This window comes from Stegastes partitus, unplaced genomic scaffold (genome assembly GCF_000690725.1).
Source record: "Stegastes partitus isolate 25-593 unplaced genomic scaffold, Stegastes_partitus-1.0.2 Scaffold79, whole genome shotgun sequence".
In the NCBI taxonomy this organism is placed as follows: domain Eukaryota; kingdom Metazoa; phylum Chordata; class Actinopteri; family Pomacentridae; genus Stegastes; species Stegastes partitus.
This window is the reverse complement of record NW_007577810.1, coordinates 872,139-895,324: the sequence shown is the minus strand read 5'-3', so window position 1 is coordinate 895,324 and position 23,186 is coordinate 872,139. Positions and strand designations below refer to the sequence as shown.

At 41.3% G+C, this 23,186-nt stretch overlaps 1 protein-coding gene across 1 annotated transcript in view; it reads right to left on the bottom strand.

Annotated features, from left to right (window-relative positions):
* rimbp2b (RIMS binding protein 2b) overlaps window positions 1-17,953 on the bottom strand; it is an 85,080-nt gene extending 67,127 nt beyond the window's left edge. The window contains exons 1-2 of the mRNA XM_008276743.1: window positions 17,828-17,953; window positions 2,973-3,095 (exon numbers count right to left, since the gene is read on the bottom strand). Of these exons, the coding sequence (XP_008274965.1) occupies window positions 2,973-3,095; window positions 17,828-17,953 (249 nt within the window). The remainder of the gene's footprint in view (window positions 1-2,972; window positions 3,096-17,827) is intronic.
* Between the last annotated feature and the right edge of the window lie 5,233 nt (window positions 17,954-23,186).

Below are 23,186 nucleotides of genomic sequence, written 5' to 3'. Positions count from 1 at the left end.
GTCACAAGCAGACGGAGAGTTTAAAAATAAAGTTCACACCACCCCCATTATGTAAATAATCACAGTCAGCAGTGCTAACCTCGCACCCCTATAGACGACAGCTGGCGGACTTTTGACACAACAAGGCCGCACTCTCAGCGTGAGACGAGAAGGTTCGTAGCTTGTGAAAGACATGCGAGCATATCTGTGTTTCTGCGTGTTTTGTGCTCTGAATTCTGACCAAAAACAACAGGAAATGTGGCGGGAGAAATCGGACGCCGACTCCGTTAGTGTCTTATGTTACTACCACAGCCAGTATTGTCCCTAACTCTTCTCATATCATAGAAAATAGCAGCTCCACTGTTGATCATCACGCAGGAAGAAGCTGTTAATAACAAAGCTTCAGTTGATGGTTCAGCCAAAAGATGTCACCCATAACATCGCCCTCTGTGAAAACAACAGTCTGGTAAGTGCTGAGGAGACACTGGAGAGAAAGCCAACACACACACACACACACACACACACACACGACTCATTCTCTTTGCGCAAGCACCACACTGAGGTCTAATCGATGGAGCTCATTCATATTGAACCACAGACGTCAGGGGAAGCCGGGGGAATTACAAGCAGCCTCCGCTGTGAGATCACAGCCTGAAGGAAGCCTGAGGAAGATGAAGCCAGCTTCACTCTCGAAACCTGCTCTTTACTGTCCACAGTATTTTCAGCAACATGGCCACTGGGTCTCCTCATTCCACGAGAAATCACAGGGAACAGGTGTAACAGTATCTACACCAGACTGCCAAACAACAAAATGTCATTTAAACGTTGTGACTCGCAATAAATGGATTTCTGTACTCTGTTGCCACAACTATATATATACCACCATACATACAAAAATAAGAACATTGGAAGACTTCTTTAACATTTTCCTCTTATTGCATTCAAGTATATGTATATATTTATTTCATTATTATAAACATCAACTCAGAACAACTGATCTACTGTGTTAGATAAGCAGCCAGATGAAACCACTAGTGAGGCCCAGAGCAAAATTCAGATGTGGCCTCACCCCACCTTCCTTATTAAAGAATATGATCAATGTAAAATTAATATGAGTTGAAATGCTTAAAGTATTAAATACCACATAGGGTGTCAAGACACAATCATTCAAAAAAAAAAAGCAGCACCTTCACAATCCTTACTAATGTAGTTTATACTGCATGTAAGTGTTGACTATAACTAAACAAAGATGCAGTTATTGAAATTACAAACACAGTGAACCTGGAGCCTTTGCACTGATAATAAAACAACCTTGATGAGGACCATGCAGTCCTATTAATTTTTCTAGCCTTGATAATTCAGTTCCTATAAGCATCCTCACTTCTTTAAAAAAACAAACAAAAAAAAAAAACTCTTCTAAACAATCTTTGACACAACACTGACACTCAAAACTCAAGTGATAGCTGCACAGTATAACTGACAGTTAAAAAAATAGCTTAATGCTATACTTATTCATGAAGAAAATGGTTAATTAACTGGCTATTTGTGTAACTTATCCAACTGACAAGCATCCCATCGGCTTGGTCTCCTCTTTGGACAGGTGTAAGGTCAGTGTGAAGGCCAATGTTCAGAGGCATTAGCTCCTTTCAGTCATGAGCTTCTTTCTGTTAATCTGGTGGCTTCTGAAAGTGTCTGCTTAATGTTTGAGTGAGTTCCCTGCTCATTTCTCAGAAAAAAAGTTGTGAAGACAATCTCACCAGCTTGAACCTGGTAACATATCTGTATCACTACCAACACCGGACAAAGGCAAAGGCACAGTTTGCTGCCAAAATCACAAAACCCCTTTCTTGTTAATTTTGGTCTCCAATTTCATTTCTGATACAAATGTCTAAATAAAAATAAAAGTTTACTGCGATGATGAGAGAAGTTGTGGCAGATCAGATTAATGAGACACACCGATAATAAATGTAATGTAGGTTTTGACAGGAGCTGGAGTTGTGTGTGTTGCTTCCAGCTGTTTGCAGGAATCTTTCCTCTGACTTCATTAAATATCTGTAGCGTCAGGCAGCAGCAGGATCCATATGAGAATCTCCAAAGCACATGAGTTGCATTTTTTAAATGCACATGGAACAAAAGCATTTCAGCTTCATTTACTACTTATAATCAGATTATCCCCCAACACAGGATCTAACAGCAAGTCACACTGTGTACTTTCTACACTTCAGACAGGTGAGCCGTCACACACAGTCACAGTTTAGCAGCTGCAGTTAAATCATTTGTTACATAGCAAGTGTCCTCAGGATGAGACCTGAGCTCAGCTGTCAGGATATATTTATTTAACTGTGTGTAAAGTAGTCACTAGATTATCATGGAGAGAATTTATAGTGTTTAGACAATCATTAATAAATCAGACTATTAGTTCATCTGATTGATGAGTTGCTGTTAGTTTAGATTCAGTCTTTTGTTTATTAGTGCTTTTCTAAGCATTATACATCACTTTATGTTCTGTTCAATCTTGTGTGTATAACAATATCACGTGGTTCTCTCCATCACTGTGGTGGGTATGGGAGGAACATTAACATAAAAGTGACCTATGTCTGAATGACGGAGTCCTGCCACTTGTACAGATTGATGAAGCCATCAGTGTTACATATGGCATGTCTGAAAAGGGCTATTGTCTCCTAACTCTTCCGTGATATGCTCAGCAGTCGTGAAATACCAAGAAAACTGCCACTTTGACCCCAATTAGTCACAATGATGATTTTAAACGAACATGAGCAGAAGTGAGCACAGCTCATTTCAAAATTAAACTAACAACTGGAGGAAAAATAACTCACGGTTCACAAGTTCACAATCCGAAGCAGGGAGAACAACATGAACTCCAGAAAGCACTGGGGACAAATGCCTCTACAGCAGACTTTAACTGCCCTTAATGGCCCATGCAAATTCCAGCATCAACAAGCTTTTATATCCCTTTCACACAGAGAACTCACCAGTAACTTCTGCTGTAGCCTTTGGTGGCTCAGGGTCTCTGGGTTGGGTCGCAGAGTTCCGCTGTTGTCCTCTAGTAGACAAAAGCTGTCCAGACGGTGGAGGGGCAAAACTTCATTTCTCAGCTGTAAGGTTGGCGGGGAGCAGAGAAGAACACAAAGCTGCAGTAAGTTCAAGCTCCTCAGTCAAGTTTATATGAAACATACTATGCATTTTCTTAGGAAGGAAGACCTTCACATAGTGTTCAGTTATTACAATAGCAATGGAAGTTTCAGAGTTTGACTGTGCAGTTTGTGGCTTACTTCATCACTGCTGCACTGGAGATGAAATCTTGGAGCACTCTATCAGTAAGTGTAGGTGAGTGGCCGCTCAGAGCCAGCAGGGGGTCTGAGTGGGAAAATAGCTAACAGCTATGCTCACACTCTGCAAACAGAATGTGTTCTCCCTTCATTGATCTTCACAGGTTCCATTTGACAGTAAAGGAAATAAAGTAACTTCTGCACTACCAGCCCACCTGCTGCTTTCAGCACACTTTGAACACTTTATCCAAGTAAGCTTTCATCACAGGGAAAATAAAAGCACTGGTGTGAAATTCAGGTAAAAACATCACAGAGTAAAATAGAAAAACAATGTTTTCATAATGTGTTTTATAATAATGCAATCAAATAAAAAGTCCCAATGGGCTGCGCTTGTTAATTGTACATTAATGGATTCGTACAATGGCAACTTTATTGTGTTATTGCAGTCACCCAGGTGTTTCACCTTGCTCTGTTTACTTAGATTCCCAAATCTGCAAACAACTAAGCAACGTGTTAATCTAGTGTAATAACGTTTAGGCACTTATTCAACCAGATACTTACAAACCCACAAAAGTATAAGATGCCAACAAGGTAAAATAACATCCTCTCTCCATGTCCAACCACTTAGCCAGCAGCGCTGATAGCACTACCTAAACTGCTTGTTATTGCCAAGCTAGTGGAGCTGGCTGGAAATAATAATGCCCCCTATTAAATTATTCATGGCTCCAGTCAGGTGGAACCAGATGCTGCTTTTGTGTCATAGAGGGAGAGCTGTAACTCGACTCAAGCATGGAAGGCCATCGCTGCATGGAGGTAAAGACTTCATGGAACAAGCATGGATGCTGCTGAGCTACAAACAAAAACACAGGATGTCATGACACTCGCTCAGCTGTTGCCATGTGACATTTTCCTGCCAGTGCTCCGTCAGAGGACAATGGTTCAGTAGGTTGGTGCATATGGGGATGAAGCCTGAGGTGCCGCTCGCAGTTCGCCACCCTGTGTTGGTGTCGCTTTGTTCCCCCACCCTGACATTTGTGGCCATGGCCAGAAGATGACCTTTTTTTGTCCATGCCATGCGTGAGTGCTGAATACTAATGCTACGGTGCCGTGTGCCCGCCACTGATGGGAACAAGCAGTGCTATTTTTAGCCCCATGTCCCCAGCTGCACATCTCCAACCCGGGGCCAATGGGCAATTAGTGTTTGTTTCTCATGGCAGGAGGCAGTGCTAGAACCTCCCTAACGCAAACAGACATCTGGACACAGGCTGTCTCTGTCCTGCCCCCATACCCCCGCCACAAGGCACAACTCTTAAAGCCATGTGGTCCCTCCATCCTCCTCAACTTTCATGGGTGCTCAGAAGCTCCGCTCTCTAATCTGATGCCATTCACACCTCGACTTATCCTCAATCCAGAGCCATTGCTGGAAAAAGTCCAAACTAATGCCTACTGGCCAAGGTGGCAATTAATTCTATTCATTCTAATATTGATTTTCAGAATTTTAATTACTAACTTAATATTTATTGAACTGCATCTATCAACTACTTTCTGCATGATGTATGAAAATCTTCACAAGTAAGAGACTGAAGCATCTTGAGAAACTGCTTAAGTGGTTTCCAAAATAGTAGCAAATGAACTTTCCAACAACTAACAAATAAAGTAACTTTCAAAATGTCATCACTAGCACAGCATCAGAGCAATCAGCTCGTCTTTATATGTGATAAGAGGTGTGACCGATGGTTTCTTCTGCTGTCATTTTTATTAATATTGCATTCACTTTTCTCATTAGGCAGACCTGAACCCTGATTATTGTTCCAGCATGAGACCGTTTGCACAAACTCACGCTGTGTTGCAGTCTCAGATTGTCAGCATTTCTGTGATAATACGGTGTATTAAGATATATTTGGCTGAGCAGGTATAATGAGTCAGTTTAGGAGTCTGCATGTCATGACGACCTCTTTAATTCATTTTAGTCAGGCCAAAGCTAATTCAATCCACCTTATTACAGCTTCTTCATGCAATTATCCTGTGCCCCTGTTCATTGATGGGCCAGCATGGAGGCAGCGGATTGGACGGCAAGCTCGTGAACCCCACAGAGACCTATAACATAGAACAATGTAGCGTTCCCTATCATTAAGTTAACAAAGATGAATCACTGCAAAAAAAATAAATAAATAAAGAGGATCGCCGTGCTGCGGAACCAACTGCACAGTCGGACGTTTGTTTTTTTTTTCCCTTTCTTGTAATCTGCTGTGAAATTCCACTTGATCGGGACATTAGAATCAATTACATACCCACATAAACACAAAGCATTAACTCTGGAGCCCATTAGCGTCCCATTAATCATTCTCAACATTAAAAGTGCTGCAGCAACAGCAAGTGTGCCTTGAACTGATTGGCACAGTGTGTCTGCAAGCACTGCCTGCCAATAATATGTTATCAAAGCGTGTGTAATTAACCTCCAACATGCTGGACAATACACAGTGCAGTGTGTCCATATAAGAGCCATGAACACTGGACATGGTATTCAACAACCACTTCAGACATCAAAACATCCCGCTTTTCTCGCCTCCTGTTTTAAACTATGACCTGAATAACTCAGACAAAGCAGGGCTTACAAATGGAAAAAATGCCATTTAGCAGGTGTGGGTTGCATTAACCTGCAACATGAAATTCAACACAGTTTTGCTCTTTAGAGAAAATCTGAGTACAATGTGGACAAAGCAGACACAGCAAGCAAAACCTATGATCAGAAAGGCAGAGACAGAGATAGAGCCTGAGATTGAACCCATGGAGATAAGCTTTTTTATTACAAAGCAAATCCTGACAAATAATCATCACTGTCTGTGGATTTTGGCAAGATCCACATAATCATCCCCAACCCCCGCCCTCAGGCCTGTTCGTCTACAGGCCTCCACCTCGCTGACCACAAACACAGACTTACTGGCAGCTCAGAGGACACACACACACACACACAAAAAAAAATCTCCAGATTGTGTTTTATTGGCTTTGTGTTTTGTTAGCCAAGCTTGGCTAGTGCTAACTATAATCCCGTTGGTGTGTAAAATGCTTTTCTTTCCACTTCTCTTGTAATTAACTGCTACACTGGACTTTTAGTTTTATATTTGTTTTTCCTCCTTTATGATATCTTATATATTCCAGATTCATCTGATCTTTTATTACTCTCTGTGCATATATTTTTTTACAATACATAGCTATATTCTTTGTGCAGCTAATTCTTCTAAACATGCTGGGCCTTACTGTGCAGCCTCTTCTATAATATTATATGTTATCATTAGTGATGCATGATATTAAAATTTCTGGACGATATCGATATCCAATATTAAGATTTCTGATATCGCCGATAACCGATATTACCGATGTCAATATTTAATTTTTGTTCACACAAAAAATGAGTGTAAGTAAGCCCTGTGAGAACGTGAAAACTATTCAAAAGAAGCCCAAACCAAATTAGACCACATAGTCTTCTTTATTATGTAAGAAAAGTTAAACATATTTAAACATATTTAACATTCAAGTCCAAGACCATTTAAGTAAAAACATCTGTGAAATAGCAGCAATATCAAATGTAGAGACGAAGGCTCTAATGTTAGACAATCATTGGTGTTTCACATCGGCTAGCTTTGTTCATCGGACCGATACGATATATCAGAAAAAACACTGATATCGGCCAATACCGATGTGATCGCCGATATATCGTGCATCCCTAGTTATCATGCATTATAATGCTTTTTGCACATCTTATTGCATAATCCATGATGACAAAATTAAAACATGTTATAGAAATTTTTCTTAATCTATCTAAAGAAAAGAAAAAGACTTCACCGTGGCACTCGAAACAACGGTTGGGAGCAATTTTTCATTTTTGCTTTAATGATGCTTTTGAGACGTGTCTTGAACTTGATTAAACTGTAATTCAAAAGGACTGGACATAAAAGAATAGTTGAAGAAAAGTTTTAGCCAAATGCCAAAGAAAAAATTACAAGAATAGAAATAGCAATATAAATGCTCCGCAAATGTGTTTAATTAAAAATTATGAAATAAAATAGAACAGAAAGTAAATTATAATCTCTTTGACTTTGATGTCAACGACTCTCTCATCCTCAGCTGCATGTTTTACCATCCAAAGTCAGGCAGTATGCGACTCTCTTGGTGGTTTTTACAGTCGTATTTAATTTCAGTTTTACCACCCACCTTGCATTTCCACATAGCTACTGGAGCAGTAGGTGGAAGCATACACCTTAGCTACCTTTGAACTATAACACCGGTAAGTTTCCAAAAAACATTCAGCATGTAATAATGAGAATATGCACAAAAGTATGCATCTTTTATGGTGGTATACCCATCACTGTAGAGTTACGATACCAAAATCACTGCTGTCTCAGGTACTTGACAGAAGCTGTTCAGGCATGCATGGATAAAATTCACCTCATTTTAAATTTATAAATATCATGAGTAAGTCTGCCTTCCCTCTCCAAAATCCACACTCCTCTCCTCCTCCAACTAAGTCCTTCCCTATTTTTTAATGTTGCAATAAATAGATGTTTTTATATAAATTATAAAAATCTTAGTTGTATAAATTGGAGTTTAATTCACCCAAACATAACATAAAATTGTGTTCAAAAATATTAGGGAAATGCATAGATTTCTGTCAAATGAGGTAACACAGACTCATTTCCTTTTCTGTATGTGGACCAGTCATGTTTATTGTTGTGCACAGTCCCCCAACAAAGACCCATTCTGGGCCAAGAAAAACCCTGACATACAGTATAAGCTGCCACAGTTCAAACTGCATGGCAGGATAACACTAAGCCATGAAGTCACTGCACACCACCATGATGAAACTGTGGCAAGGGCAAGGATATACCATAATCATTTCTAAGGCTTTGAGAATTCCAAGGACGACTCAGTGGAAGAAGTCTGGAACTCCAGGCCGCCCAGCCAAGCTGAGTTACCAAGCAAGCAGGAACCAGCCCTTCGATAATAGACAATAGAATTTGACAATATCGGCTAACTAATACGTCGGTCGGGCTCTAACATATATTACCAATATCAGTATCTGAAAATCCAATATCAGTTGAGCTCTAGTTCCATTTAAGTACATTCAGTGCAACACAGCACACGAACAACTCTGGTAAACATGGATAATCGGGTAAAAGATCCAACGGGTGTCCTTGAGCAACAAGACATTCCCTAAACAAACAGAGGGTGATGAAACCACGAGGTTTGGTTGCCTGCCAAGGAGGTGCATATTTCAAAAACGTAGGCATCACACGGCTAAAAACTGATCCCTGCTCAGCCTGACGAGCAGCGAATCAGCTCCAAAGCACAGAGCTTCAGAGGTCCTCTCCAAAATGTGACAAAGGTGTCTGACAGGACGACCATCTCAGCAGTGCCTTATTAATCATGCCTCTGTGGCAGAAGAGCTGCAATAAAACCACTCTGATCAAAAGGCACATGACAGCCTGGAGTTTGTCAAACAGCCTTTGGACTACTTGAGGAAGAAGATTCTCTGATCTGATGAGTTAAAAACTTAAGTATGTGGGCAGAACTCCAAGTACTACTATCTAGCAAACAGACACAGCTCATTACCAGGCTAATACCATTGCAAGACTGAAACATGGTGGTGGCAGTATCATGTTGTTCGCCTGCTTCTGAGCCATAGAGACTGAGAGACTGGGAGACTGGTGAGAACTGAAAAGAGAATGAATGCATTCAAATAAAGAGAGGTCCTTGAAAACCTGCTTGTCTGTACAGTGACTTGAGACTTGAGCTGCAGTTCACCTTTCAGTACTACAATGACTCAATGCAATCAGCCAAGACAATGCTGGATTGGCTTCAGGACAACTCTGCCTGTCCTTGAGTGGCCCAGTGAAAGCCCAGACTTAAACCACAGAACATCTGTGGAGGGAGATGCAGATGGGAGTTCACAGACGCTTCCCATCCAATCTGATGAAGCCTGAAGGGATCTGCCAGGAAGAATGGGATAAACTGCCTAAATTTAGGTGTGCTTATAGAGACTTACCCAAGAACACTCCAAGCTGTAATGGCTTGGAGTCAACTGAGATTTCAGTTTTTAATTTTTAATATTATTTTTTTTTAATGTAGAAAAATATCTTTTCATTTTATTGTTTTATTGTGTTATTAAATGTAAACTGATGGAAGAAAAAAAAGCCAATTTAAATTTTTTTTTAAATTAAATGTACAACACTAAGGTGCGCAATTAGTGGAGAGTTATAAATACTTTCTGATTCCACTGCAGTTTAGCTATGGTTCTACCATTAGTCTCCATCAATTTCACCCAATTCTATTTATTTTACGTTTTATTTGATTGTATATCATTTGTCCTTTCATTGTTGTGATTCATGTGAAGTGGCTGCTGTAACACTGTAACAATGTTACACTCGTGAAACTATAGCTTTAGCATAACCTTTGTACTACCAGGGCAGGGCCTGCAGTCTTGCCTGTGAAAATGTCACAGCAGCACTGAGTATTCTGTCCTGTCTACATACTGGAGTAAAACAAACAGCATCAGCGAACAGCAAACCATTAACTTCTGGGGAATCTAATCTCATACCGTTTACACCAGAGCAGTGTTGTCCATCTGACTGAGTGGACAGGCCTGATCAACTCCAGGAACAATCAATTATGAATGCAGTCAGATTCCTGAGGTGATTACAGGCTACTCTGCTCTGACCTCCAGCGATGTCAGCAGCCAGTTCCCACCACAGCGGTCAGTCAAACTGCTGACATGACGACAGCTGGCACAACATATCTACTTACATTTGTGCTGTGGGAGTTATGCTGTAACATGTGCTGTATGTAAACATACGCATGCATATACGTAATGGTACAGATTGCAACACAGGTGCAAAGACATGCAAGTACATATGCATGTTTAGACAAGAACATACACATGAACATGTGCGTCGAGCAGATCTAGTCCAGAGGCTTATAAAGCGCCAAACATCTGTATTCTATAAATCTGCACTCACGTGAAAAAACCCTCAGGACTCACAAGAGACACATGCTTGCTTTGTCATGCATGGGACTGTCCAACAATCAGAGCAAGTGATGTGGTTACTGACAATGATAATGCACTTTCACTCCGCTGTCACAGTGTCTCCTGGAGCCATCTTTACAGAGATTTCCCAGTGAAGATGGTGTTATGTAACAGCGGCCGTGGACCCTGCTGTTCATATCACTAATGCCTCACACTGTGGCAGGGTCACGTGCCTTATCCAGGCCACATCCAGGCGCCAGCAGCAGCAGTGTTCCAGCTGTTACTACAGCCTAGCTTTAGTCACTCAGGACCATGCTGAGGCATGCTCCTCTCACACTGCTACATCCTCCGCTGAGCAGCCATGTTCAGCGCATCATTCCTCTCTAACACCACCACCAGAGACAATTCTTCACAGTAATAATGCAGTTCAGCTTGTCCACTAAACAATGCACACACTACACACAAAGTGTTGGGGGATTTCAACTGGGCCACCCAAACACACACTTCATGGTAATTTAAAGAAGCCTTCGAACACACTTTTGCTCCTTGAAAGGTCGCTTTTTGTGTCAGCACTTGCAGGTATTGGCATGTATGTCAATATCAGTATACAAGGCCAAACACAGAAATGTTTGAGATCATTTAGAAATATTTTCCTCTCTGAAAAAAAATATTCACTGTGCTTGTATGCAAAAGGAGCCACAGCAGGTTATCAATGACAAAAAACTTACAGTGTACACTACCCAGACAAAAGCCAACAGACAAAGTTGGTGCTTAGCTTGGGAAGAAAGTGGAGTGTCAGCAGTTAAAGAGGCAGATATTTCAGTCGAGAGCAGCTGGAGACCAAAAATTGTGTTTTTGACAGAAAAGGACAGTGACCAGGATGAGTAAAGCAACTTCACTGTCCTGTTAAGTAAATATTGGTCCCAATACCGCTCTCTAATTCTCTCTATAGCACACTTAAAGACACCAATCGATTATAACTTTGGGATTTTTTGCCTTGTTAACATTGCCTTATGGTGTGTTTTTTATAGACACATATCATGAGTGAAATAAGCAGTAAACAAGCATCGAGCTTTTACACCTTGAACCTGCAGTTTATCGATGGCGCCTCATACATAAGAAACCCAAGAAACCGGTCATGTCAGCTTGTGGTATTATATTTTAGTAGTTTTACAGTGTTTGAACAGAGGCATAGGTGAGCTGGTGTGTCCGAGCTGCTGCAAGTAGGGTGGGGTGAGTGCAGAGAGGTGGGGAGTTTATAGATCTGCACATTGGTGTAGAGGGACATCAAGACATTTTAAAGTAGAAAGGGATTATTTTCATGGTGAAAAACTAAATTTGTAACTTTGATGCACAAGGATGGTTAAATCAGTGACTGGAGAGGGATTTTAGTTGACATCTATCAAAAATACCTAAATAGTTTTCAGTTAAATAAACAAATACTAGCCATTATGTCAGTATCAGACTCTAATATGCTTTATAGATAAATACCAAATGTCACCTATATGCTCTAAAGTTAGCAGATGTTTTTTTTCTATATAATTTAAATCCAGGATACATTTCTGAGACAAAAAAAACAACTAAAAGTGTGAACTCCCTGTGCGGCAAACCCCTCCCTTTGAGTGTGCGTGCAAATATTATTAGACCCAGGGCTGGATTTAATAAATGTTCAACAGTACTCTTTCTCCCTCCTTGAACCCCCCTCACCACCACCAACACCACTCTCCCACCTCCACTCCAGCAATCAACTCACTGGAGAGCACACAAATTTAGGTTAGAAATATGAATACTTGTCTCCCGTGCATAGTGAAGATAAAAGTCACTTGCTGGCAGCTCAGGGATAACCAGTGAAATGATGAATGGCCGTGCCTGCTTGTCAAGGTGGGCAGGAGGAGCCACAGTATGAATGGGAGTTTGGCGTCAGAGTGCTCTCTCATATCCGAGGTGTGAGCGGAGAGTGACAGTCCTAATTACGGAAGCTCTTCAAATGAGTGACCTTGGGAGGCATCGAAAAACAGCCTCACCTGTGCGTGCACGCACACACACACACAGACTCACAGACAACATATTCTCTCACAGTTCAGCCTTCACTGTCTGTTCCCGCTGTCACTATGTGTTCTCAGGACTGCCACCTATAGGATCTTCTGTCACTGCAAATTGAGCACTGAAGCAATTGGCACACTATTTGGAAACACATACATCGATTACATGTCTGCTAATGTCCCCAAACAACACTCGGTGTCAAATCATATTGCACACACACACAAATACACAAGGCGCCCTTTCAGTTTGTAAAAAATAAATCAGCTGTTGTCCTGACAGCCTGGTATGGGTCATCACCGATGGATAATCTGCACAAATGTTTCATAAAATCCATTCATCTTTTCCAATTAGCGTCCATGTCTCCAGTTAATTGACACAACTTCAGTAAGCCTGGTAATTTCCTCAACTTAAAACTAAGACATCTCCTCTGCATGTAGATTCCACTGAAAACATCTGCTGACAGGCATGGCAGCGATAACCAGAACCTACATCCATCCCCAAAAATCATGCTATATCACACATCAGACCATAAACACACTGCCTGCTATTGTAACTGGAGTATTCTTCACTGAAGCTTTGTTTTCCGTCGGGTCCAGAGACTGAAACAACATAAAAACATGACAATGGATCCGGACTGCATGCAAATGATGTCTAATGTCCTCTGGCTCTTCTCTGTGCTGTCAAACCTGCACTCCTGTGCAGAGCAGCTCAAAACAGCCGGATCCATCCCTCAAGAAATGCATACGAGGGTAGCGGGCTGTGAGTGTGTAATAGGCAGCATTTCAATTATCTTTGCCACTAAGAGTCGAAGACACTCAGACATGTTTTGATCATCCTTATCCATCCACCAGCAGCAGCAGCAGCATCAGCAGCAGCAGCAGCAGCACAGGCAACCTGCAGCAGAGTCAGTACAACAATCCCCAGCTCAGAAAAACATACACGGCTTGACAGCAGACAGTAGATGGTACACTACCTTAGCAGGAAGGACCGATGAAATGGCAGGTGTTTCCTACTGTATTGGAAGGATAGAAAAGCAGCCGGCAGCAGCAGCAGCAGCAGCAGCAGGAGCGGGACGATGGCTATGGCAGCTATGTAGCATAAAATGGTTCATCAATGCTCGGCAGAAAGAGGCACAGCCAGGCAGCGCAAGGAGAGAGAGAGGGAGAGGGAGAGGGAGAGGGAGAGAGGGAGAGAGAGGCGGCCAGCGAGCATCATTCAGCTCACACTACCGTGGCTGTGCAGCAGAGCACACACATCAACACGCCCCCTTCCTCTCTCTCTCGCTCTCTCTCACTTTCTCTCTCTCTCACACACACACACACACACACACACACTCGCTTAGTCACACAGACACGAGCACGCAGGGGTGCAGAGGCAGTGCAGTGCGCAGCAGCACCGAGCAGCACTCCCTCTCCAGGATGTCTTTCGTCCTCTTTAATCAGAATTGGTCATTCTCTTGTCCTATTCTCAGCAGTCACAGACAATCCTGTCAATAAATGCTCCCAGCAGCAACGTGCTCCATCGCACTGCCTGCTCACCTAACCACCACTGATGAGCAGCCATGATTGAAGTTGGCAAGGTCATGTGAGGCTCTCTGCCGTCCGCCTTGGTCTATGCTTCCAGTTTTGTTGCAGTAACTCTCAGCTATTTTTTTCTCTCTTTTTTTTTTTGCAAGCTGACACGGGGACTCTGCCTTGCCTCGTCATGGGTCATTATGCCACACAGCCTCCCCCAGAGGCTCGGCTTGACAAACCCTCATTCACTGAACAGTGGGCCAGACCAATCAGCTATCACAAACAGCAGCAACACCATTACCGTCCAATCACAGATCAGGAAATCAAGTGCAGAAGGGTATTAAAGGGGATTATTTGGGCCATCCTGGGTTTTTTCACTATAAGGAGATATGGAGGAGAGCAGCACAGCAGTGTGCAGTGTGGCTGCCCTCTGTGGCTGACCGCGGTGCTGCACCCTGTTGTGGGAAAGAGGAGAGAGAGAGGAGGAGCAGGGCCCAAAACAGATATGCTCTCCTCGGTGTGGATGCCTAGCAACCACAGCAGCTCCTTACCTCTGTTTAGAGCCTTCCCTCCCCCCCCTCCAGCGGGACACTCTCTGCAATCCCAATTGAGAGCTTATATTGCACAGCAGCTGTTTAAGACTCAAGGCACCGCGACATCACACACGATTGATGTCAACTGTTCCCGCCCATGTCCTCTACCTGCTGTGTAAACACTAAATAGGGGAGGTGCTGAGCTCAGACAATGAGCAGGAAGCACACCTGATGTTTTCACTGTAACATCGGCTGCTATGGGCAACGTCACTGTAAATCTCCTCCAGGGCAATTTGTAAAAGAACTAAAATCATAGCACTGAAAGTACGCCTGCGAGCATTACGCGTCTTTAATCTTTTTGACAAGGAAACCGTGTTTATGAAGGTGATTTTATTCTACCATTTATAACCATAAGTCTAATAAATGCCTTTCAAACGTCTGATTTAAAGTGTCTCCATGAAGGAGGATAATGTAGTTCTTTATTTCTGGCCCTATTGTACTTTTCTTCCCATCACATCAAAACCGCACAAGTAAAATACTGTACTTTCAAAGTCAAGTGTGGAATACAAAAGACTGACAAAGCACTTTAATAAAATCCTTACGTGTTAATGACTGGCTGCAAATTAAGTCTGAGCTGGGATCGGAGCATTTTCTCTACACTAGGACAGACCTGTGCAGGGTGCATCAACTAGTTGGTGCTGCTGCTGGTCCAGTGTTCGTTTATTTTATTCTATAAATAATGATTCAGTGGACGCTTGCCAACCTTAGAATGTTAAAGGGAACCAAACCTGTGCAGACAGCTGTCAAAGGATGTCAGAATGCAGAGCAGGAGCTCCGGGCCTGCCTTAACCGGACTGACTGAGACACGTTTGGAGGTGTGAACAACTGTTTTGACATTCCCTTTTGTGAAGGGTTCTGCATATTAATAAATAAATAAATTAATGTGCGCGGTGCAACAAACGCAACGCAAAGAGCTAACGCTTATATAACAAGAGGCAGCAAACGTTTCAGACATCAGACAATATTTAGGTGAGAACATAATTTATATATGATGAGGGTATAGGTCAGATCATTTCTTCTTCAGCATTTCAAAGGGGTCCCGACTGCAACACACCAGTGGCACTGACTTCCGTCACATTGATTCACATTGTTTCTTGAACAGTGGGTCCTGCCCTGCCTCCTGCTGTTTGCTTGCAGGGTGAACTCCTCTGATGCTTCTGTAACACCCTCCACTATATCAAAGTGCTATCTGAGGACTTTCAGCAACCATCCACATACAAGGCGACTGATAAAATGATGCATTTCTCAAAGCAAAGGCTGTATGTGAGACCACTCTGCTGCTAGTTTCTATGTAAGGATCTGACAGAGCTCCTCATTCCCCTCTCTTATTATCCCTATAAGCAAATGACTGCACCTGCAGTGATCATTTAATCAAGCTGGCAGTTCAATTTTCAGAACAATCGTAATATAACCCACTGTGAAGATGTGCCAACAGTGCGTGTGGCACAACATAATTATAGTCAGAGTGTAGAATTCTACTTGCATCCTCGAGCTATGAGGATAGTCACTTAGTTTCCATCTAATATCTGCCCAGAACCAGGTGCAGGAAAGACAGAAACCACTATAGCAAACCATTTTAACATTTATTAGCCAAGTTTGACTATCCAGAATTACAAATATCCTCACTGACTACACTGTGAAGAGCCAGAATTTTATATATACATAATCCTGACTAGTCAAAGCGACAGAGACAGTTCAGTTCTGACTAGCTGAAGTAGCCGTTGCAGATATCTCAACCATTATGATGACAAGTACAAACTGCTGTGCATAAAGTTGCTCACATGAGGCCTCCCCCTGGATATTGGTGCAGCAAAGTATCTGAACAGTGTTAGGAGAAGCATTTGTCACAGCTGTACATGTGGACAACACTGTTAGAAAATTCCATGAAACAGGAAGAGCTTATCAGCAAGGTGTTTATAGAAAATGAGACTTGCGGTTGACATTTACAGTGCATTCTCATTTTTTGTGTCCAGACCACACTTGTAGTCTAAACTAGTGTAGAAATGGGCTCAAAACACTGATCTCCCACTCTGACATAATAGTAGCTGAAAATGTAGGGTTTCAGCCTGGTCAGATTACCATAATATGCTTTGAAAAGCGAGCCATCTCCTCCTCTGCCTCCCACTTGCTGCGGCATCTGATGTAACTTCAGATAACTACAACGTCATTTTGTCTTGTCAAAACTCAAATCCAACATGTCTTCAATTAGATTCTAAATAGACAGAAATCTAGTTTGAGACATCTACATCAAGTTGATAAGTCATAATTCAAGTTTTAGATTTCTAGAACATCATTCTGACTAGATCCAACCGAATTTAAGAAATTTAAAAAGAAATTGAATTGGGGGGAATCAAAGATATCTTGAACTAGAATTATGACTAGTAAGACTTAAACTAGAATAAAACCAGTCAGAATTTTTTTGCAGCTGCATTTGGGCAGTTGAATTGAAGAAATCTGTAATATGATAACACAAGAATAGTGACAGTAACATCAGTTGTTCTGGAAGAATGTCAATGTGAATATATATGAAACGTTCTATATGACGAGGAAGAACTGGATTACAGATATCTGCAACACCATTCTATCTGGTAAAATTAAGAATGGTTTACCACAAACCAGCCAAGTAGCTGGAAGATGGTTCTGGATTATCTTGAGGTAGAACAGTCACCACCGCAACAGTTTCCCCCACTCCCACATCCCCAAGGTCCTACACACAGAATACACAAGCAAACACTATCCAGTGAAGTCTGTGAATGTGTTCATGGACACAGTTATTTACCAACTCAGCTGCATTTGGCACACGTGGAAACCAACTGTAACTTTGCTGCCTTTGTGGTGAATTCAATCACTGACATGAATATTCTTTTGGCCTGCGCCTGGTATATTAAATTGTGCATAGAAAGTTGGTTAAACCTGACAAAATTACTCAATAAGTAAGCAGGCTTTCCACAAATATTAAAATGCATGTTTCAGCTATTACACGCGACTGCAAAGCATGTAGCAAACCTGCCCAAATGCAATTAATTTGATGAGATTCTGTATTTTATGCTTTATTTTCCAAAATGCATATTACATAATGGCATGTTGGGTAATCTCTGTAAACAAGCAAATGCCACTTAAAATAAATACGACTTTACAGTATCTTGCTTGTTTACCAGCTAAACCATCTACATACGAGATGAAAATACAATCTCCGAGTGCCACATATGGTTGAATTTGTTAATGATGAGCCTTGGTGACAGTAAAGAGCCTTGGCTGTGGAGTGCAGAGTGAGGTCAGATTATAGCCGCGGGCATCAACAAGTGCTGATCCTGCCAGTGTCCAGACGCCGTTATTCATCGAAAGCTTAGCAAACAACACAAAGGCAAACAACTACGCCGCACTCACCTTATCTGTGCTTCTCATCCGGCTGTTCTTCTTTGCGGTGGCTAACCTTTGTCTCTGGCTCCACACCACTTCCCTCTGAGACTGTCTCAGGAGTTTCTCCACCTTGCAAGTCTTCTGACAGCCCATTGTCCCCTGGCACAAAAACAAACACATTTCAAGTTAAGCCGCACATCAGCCGCATTACATCTCAATGATCCATTCGCTGTTTGTTACAAGCCATAACCTACCATGACAGAAGAGTTTGCATGTTTCCCCAAACGCTCGTCATGGTCAGCAGCGCTGGATGATGTCATAACTCCAGCATGGTCAGATTATAAATATCTGTATTCAGCAGAGTTACATAATAATGGATGTTGGATTATTGTCAGTACACACAGACAGAAAGGACGGCACAGCTGCCACAGGAAATTCAGAAAACTACATTTTAGTAATTAAAAAACAGGCAAGAGCTGCATGCAAAAAAAAAACATTACTTCATGTTTACAGGTTAAATTTATTTCTTTTAGAAGCATCCGATTTTGTCATGAAAATTATTGAATCACATGAGTATGTAAAGTGAACGGCTTTAAACATTGTAAATCTGGAAATCATTGTTTGTACCTTGCTTTGTAAAATCTACAAATATGCGTGGCTGGTTGAAAAACATGTTTGCAGCAAAGACTGTCCTTAAATGAACTGGAGATTAAAATGAAAGCTTTTATTGATCCTATAATTGTGATTCACAGTAGCTGTGGGCCAACATGTGACTACAGACTGGGAACACCCTGCAGAGTCCAGTAGTCTGATCATCACTAACAATACAGTTTCCACTGCATCATCCAGGTCAGCGTGTTCCAACCCACTGCAGAATATAGACCACTAGCTGTTGAATTTTTCCTCCCCTGTCAGCTCCAATTCCAGTTAGACCAAACACTCTACTGTACTATGTAATTCAGTCTTATCGTTTTAGGATCAGCGGCATATCTTATACAGCAAATACTGTAACAAAACAGTCTATATACAGCACCTCACACAGAAGTAAAGTAGTGATCATATTGGCTACTTGAGTTAGAGTACAAGAGTGTCAACTGATAAAAAGACTTGAATAGCAAGTAACTTAAAACCTAAAGAAAGGAAGAAAGAAAAACTACGAGGACATGACTGGGGGGCCATGGGGGATAGCACTGGTTCAAATGGTTCTGTGCGGAGTTTTGTGATTCTAAATTGTTCGTAGGTGTGAATGTGCTCATTTGTCTCTCTGTGTGGCCCTGTGATAGAAAGGCGACCTGGTCAGGGTGAATCCAAAGAGGAATACAGAAAATGGATGGAAGATGACTGTCTTTTGTCCACTTCTTTTATTTTATGTGGGATATAACTGACATCAGGCCAACCACATGTGAACATAAACCTGTATTTAGGATGATTTTGGTATTTGTGATTAAATGTTGGGCTGCAGGGTGGCGCAGTTGGTAGCACTGTTGCCTCGCAGCAAGAAGGTTGCCGGTTCGCGTCCCGGTTGGGGCACCGGAATCTTTCTGCATGGAGTTTGCATGTTCTCCCCGTGCAGCGTGGGTTCTCTCCGGGTTCTCCGGCTTCCTCCCACACAGTCCAAAAACATGTTGAGGTTAATTGGTGATTCTAAAATTGTCTGTAGGTGTGAATGTGAGTGTGCTTGGTTGTCTGTCTGTAAGTGTAGCCCTGTGATAGACTGGTGACCTGTCCAGGGTGTCCCCTGCCTTCACCCGAAGTCGACTGGGATAGACTCCAGCCCCCCCGTGACCCTAGTGAGGATAAAGCGGTGTATAGATGGATGGATGATTAAATGTTACCTCCCACAGAGCTTCAATGAGTAAATATACACTATGTGATTTCACCTGTAAGTTAAGGCCTTTTTAAAATTAGATTCTTTGCTTGTAGCAGCAAATTAGAGATGCAAGGAGCAGATCTGTTGTGTCATAAAATAATGACAAAGCTTTACACTCTCTTCACACTTTGATAATTCTAGAATGAATGTCACAGAAATTAGATGTGAGCCTACCTTCAAGTTTTGTTTTTATCTTTTTTAATCAAATGAAGACAATAGGATGACAGAAGTGGGCAAAATCTGACATTACTGGTAATGTCTAATCAGTGGAATCATTTAGACACATTAGGAAATAATGATGTGATGTTATATGATGAATTGTCCTATAAATACAGGGGAGGTCTTTGTATCTATGTGCATAATTAGCACGATTTCTCTGTTTCTATTAATCAGTCTACATGATTAGTAAATACAATGGCAAAGACACACACCGTTATGTTGTGTTACAGTTAATACTGCTCAGACAGCAGCAGAGCGAGTAGTTTTGAAGGACCATTATATGAGTTTTACACAATAGATGCATTCGCTGCAGTTCTCTGGTGTACTGACCTCACACCAGCTGTCGTCTCCTGATACATCAGCTCCGACAGAAAGCAAAATAAAAAGTCAGTCTTCAGACGCTTCTTTTCCTCTCATCTGAATCTCCCGCTGCAGCTTCAGTTAACAGTTCACCGTGGAGAGTAAACAGAGGCGGAGCTGCACTGACGTCATCTGACCGGAAGTGCACGTTTATTTAAAAAAAAAAAAAAAAAAAAGTTACTTCATTAAATTTCACGGTATAAATATCTACCATCCACCTCCAACCCCTACTGATTTTTTTTTGCTGAAGGACACATCATGAGTTAAAATTCTAAATAGTTCCTCCTTGAAATTGCAGTGCACTGATGATTCCAAAAGCATGGACTCACTTCCGGGGTTTCAAGGATAACAAACCTGAAGAACCAATCCTGTCAGCATGAGGGGTATGCTCCATAAAATTTAAGGCCCAAAGAACTGCTAGTAGAAACTAAACACAGATGTAAAAAAAAAAAGAAGAAGAAGAAGAAGGCAGCCATTCTGAGTATTTCACAAGGAAAAGCCTGTTTGTTGGACCTCAAGGACACACGCAGTGCATTTTGGTGACTAACAGTGACTGTAAGCGTTTATTTACAAGAAAACTCTACAGGGAACCTTTAACTAGGCCATTTCCGTGGTGTCTAGCTGAGTTCAGGTACACCAGCTCTCCATCGCAGCATAATTAAAATGTTCCTTTATAGTAGCACTGACAGCATAGTGGTGACTGTGGCCAGTCGACTGTACTACAGCAGACTAGTGCTTCACAAGAGCTTGGTGGATTCTCATAGTTACGTCCAGGCTGAGTGGTTCATAAATTGTCATTATTTCGTTAATTCCCCATTCAAACAGTTGTCACAATCTGTTCAAAATAGATCATGGAACATGGATGATACCAGAAGCTTCTGTGCACAGAGCAAATGCATCCACACTATTCAGCTAGATGGAGCAAAGTTGTAGTTTTGCTGTATCACTTTGTCTTTTGTTGTTTGTTTGTTGTTTTTGGAAATAAATTTGTCATTATACAGTCCCCACAATCAGGTGATTGGTTGCATATATTGAAGCAACCTATACAATGATCACTTTACAATTATATAAAGTAAGAAAAAAAATGTGGACCTGTCAATCCTATATATAGCAACAGATCAACATATATGTGCTGTATGTAGATACAGTCATATATTATTTCATTAATTCACTAAAACTTTATTTAGATTGTGAATAAATTGAGGTTGGCTGCAAGGTGGAGCGGTGGTTAGAATCGTTGCCTCGCAGCAAGAAGGTCGCTGGTTTGCATCCCGGTGGGGACACCCTAGATCTTTCTGCGTGGAGTTTCCATGTTCTCCCCATGCAGCGTAGGTTCTCTCCGGGTTCTCCGGCTTCCTCCCATACAGTTCAAAAACATGTTGAGGTTAATTGATGATTTTAAATTGTGTGTGAATGTGAGTGTGCTTGGTTGTCTGTCTCTAAGTGTAGCCCTGTGATAGACTGGTGACCTGTCCAGGGTTTCCCTTGCCTTTGCCCGAAGTCAGCTGGGATAGGCTCCAGCCCCCCACAACCTTAGTGAGGATTAAGCGGTGTATAGATATTGGATGGATGGATAAATTGAGATGTAGAAACCCCCCTAAAAAAGCTATGTAATCATATAAATAAGAAACTTGGATAGCAATAATGCTAAAAATATGAAAAAGCTACATTTGTAAAATACTAAAACCACCAATTAGAGAATTTAAAAACAAATTAATAAACCTAACTGCCCAATGATAAAAATGAATCCAGCATCAGATTGTTCTGCAGGTTGCTCCATTTTTTTAAGCTTACTAAAACATTCAGTACCTGCAATGAGATCCAATTATTTGAGCGTGTATGGCAAGGGCCTTCATTACAAAACAGTAACGAAGAAATGTAAATGAGTAAAATCAGTATATATATTTATATAGACATATACAGGTATATATGTTTAAAGCATGGTTTAAAAAGTAAGCAGGTGTTTGTGGGTGATACTAATGACTACCATCATAACAGCATTATTCAAAAATAAAAGTGCACTAATTAGAATAAACAAGCAGTAATGTCTCTCACAAAATTACTTCTACACATGTTCACATCCACCAAAGGTTCAAAATCCTCAGAACAGCACCGAAATTAGTCATCCAAACAAACTGCTGTGTCCAAGTGTAATCATAGTTCATTATATCCCCTGATTTGACATCTAGGATGTCTTGCTCAGTGGCATGAAAACACCCCCATGTTCAGATTTTAAGGACATTCACTGGCATTTCGTTCTAAGTGCACCTCTGAAGTTTCCTTTGATCTAATTCAAAGGGAGGAAAGAACTTGCCCTCTGGGGACACACTTCCACTTTCTCCACTAATCTTGTTTGGTTGATTACACGGAAGTCAAGCGCTTTGTGCAAAGTGCTCATTAGGTCTGAAGTAAACAGCACCTACTGTTTCTTTCTGTTTTCCTCTAAACAAACTGAACCTCCGAAGGTTTGAAGTGTTACAAGTACAGAGAGAAAAACCTTTCCGTCTGACAAATTCAGAGGTTTGCAAGTGAAAATATCTAGAGCAATTATACACTTTCAACCAATAAGTTCAACTCTATCGCCTCCGATGCGCCATACAGAAAGGAATAAACAAGCAAGAGTTCTGCACAGACTTCTTTTTACTCTTTATTCTTTATTCTGCTGCAATATAAAATACAGGGTATAAACTTATAAACAGAAGTGTGCTCTTGAAATAATCATCCAAGAGTCCTACATTACTGCATGACTTTTTTCACAGCTAACATTTCAGTCATCACACACAGTGATTGTGATAAATAAGTTAAGGTTTCGTATTAAAAAGTCAAGAAGGCACTTTTTTAAAGTTCCTGATTTAGATTCATCACATTAAATAATGAATTCCATTTGACTGAGCTGAAAATATTTCTTCTGACTAATTAACTAGAAAAATTACAGGG